We start from the raw sequence: 1,635 nt of genomic DNA, 5'->3' as shown, positions 1-1,635 counted from the left end.
TGCGAGGCAACGGCAATAGCAGTAGACAAATGCATAACTATCGCCATCTCGCTTGCGCCTGGCGCATAGCGCTGCCATTGGTCGGGCGCTTGCCTGCGGCAGCCATTGCTATGCGGGCTGGTATAAAAGAGAGCCGGGGTAGCTGAGAGCGACACACTTGAGCTGTAACCATCGCAGAGTCAACATCGTCGCTTAACCGTTTAACCGTTAAGTCGTTTAGTCTAACGCACTGCCAAGTCGAGAACTGAGACCTGATTAATTGGAAAGAGAGAAGAGATATATATAGCAAAATGCACGGATATCGCACCTACAACATGGAGAGCCATCACCACGATGGCAGCAGCAGCGCCGTTGACCAGAAGCCGCTGGTCGTCGATCTGATCTCAACACAATACGGCAAACCGCAAACGCCGCCGCCTTCGCCAAATGGTAAGTGCCGCAAACCGAGCGCTGCTCCACTCAACAGCTTGACTAACTGTCCGCTCTTCTTCTCCCTTTTCCATGCAGAGTGCCTGTCCAGTCCGGACAACTCGCTGAATGGCAGTCGCAACTCGGAGATACCCGCTGATCCGTCGGTTCGTCGCTATCGAACCGCATTTACACGCGATCAGCTGGCGCGTCTCGAGAAGGAGTTCTACAAGGAGAACTATGTGTCCCGGCCGCGTCGCTGCGAGCTGGCCGCCCAGCTCAATCTGCCCGAGTCCACGATCAAAGTGTGGTTCCAGAATCGTCGCATGAAGGACAAACGCCAGCGCATCGCCGTCGCCTGGCCGTACGCAGCCGTTTACTCGGATCCCGCTTTCGCCGCTTCCATACTGCAAGCGGCCGCCAATAGCGTGGGCATGCCCTATCCGCCGTATGCACCGGCTGCCGCTGCCGCCGCCGCAGCTGCCGCCAATCCCATGCTGGCCACCGGCATGCCCACCATGCCAGTGCCCGGCCACTCGCCGTATGCCCAGTACCGTTATGCGCCGTATCACATTCCCGCAAGGCCGGCACCGCCGCCAGCTCCGCACATGCATCCGCACACGCACACGCATCCGCACTCGGCGGTGGCCATGCAGGCGGCGATGGGCTATCCGGCGGCCATGTTGGGCGCCGCTGCCGCCGCCGCAACGATGCCGCCCAGCTATGCCGGGCAGCAGCTGCAGCTGCCCAAGACCCAGACGCCGCCGCTGGATCTGCAGTCGTCCTCGTCGCCGCACTCCTCCACGCTGTCGCTGAGTCCCGTCGGCTCCGATCACACCAAGGTCTTCGATCGCAGTCTCAGCCCGCTGCGCAGCGCGCCCACCGCCCCCGCCCCAGGCGCCATCCACACGACCAGCAGCCCGCTGCCTGCGCCCGGTCTGCTGATGATGCCCAGCGCCAAGCGGCCAGCGTCGGATATGTCGCCGCCGCCGGCGACCACAGTTCTGGCGGAGCCGAAGCCCAAGCTATTCAAGCCCTACAAGACTGAGGCGTAGGCGTTGCCACGCCCATGCCCGCTGAACCGCAACCCGCGCTGCCCGCTCGATTGTACAAATTAGCGTTAAATTGTTGTTGCACCTCAATTGCATCTCCCCCACACGCTCCCTCCTACCCCCTCTGCACAGTGTGTGGAGCGGGATCGAATCGAAGCTATTTATCAGTTGTACA

General features: G+C 61.3%; 1 protein-coding gene across 1 annotated transcript; it reads left to right on the top strand.

Moving 5' to 3' along the window:
- Positions 1 to 290: 290 nt before the first annotated feature.
- Positions 291 to 1,635, top strand: LOC115762444 (segmentation protein even-skipped). Its single transcript, XM_030704645.1, has one exon. The coding sequence runs from the start codon at positions 291 to 293 to the stop codon at positions 1,461 to 1,463; it is 1,173 nt and encodes a 390-aa protein (XP_030560505.1). The 3' UTR covers positions 1,464 to 1,635.

This window comes from Drosophila novamexicana, unplaced genomic scaffold, assembly GCF_003285875.2.
Source record: "Drosophila novamexicana strain 15010-1031.04,08,12 unplaced genomic scaffold, DnovRS2.1 tig00000564-arrow-pilon, whole genome shotgun sequence".
Classification (NCBI taxonomy): domain Eukaryota; kingdom Metazoa; phylum Arthropoda; class Insecta; order Diptera; family Drosophilidae; genus Drosophila; species Drosophila novamexicana.
Note: the sequence above shows the minus strand (reverse complement) of the source record. Positions and strands in the feature narration are given on the sequence as shown.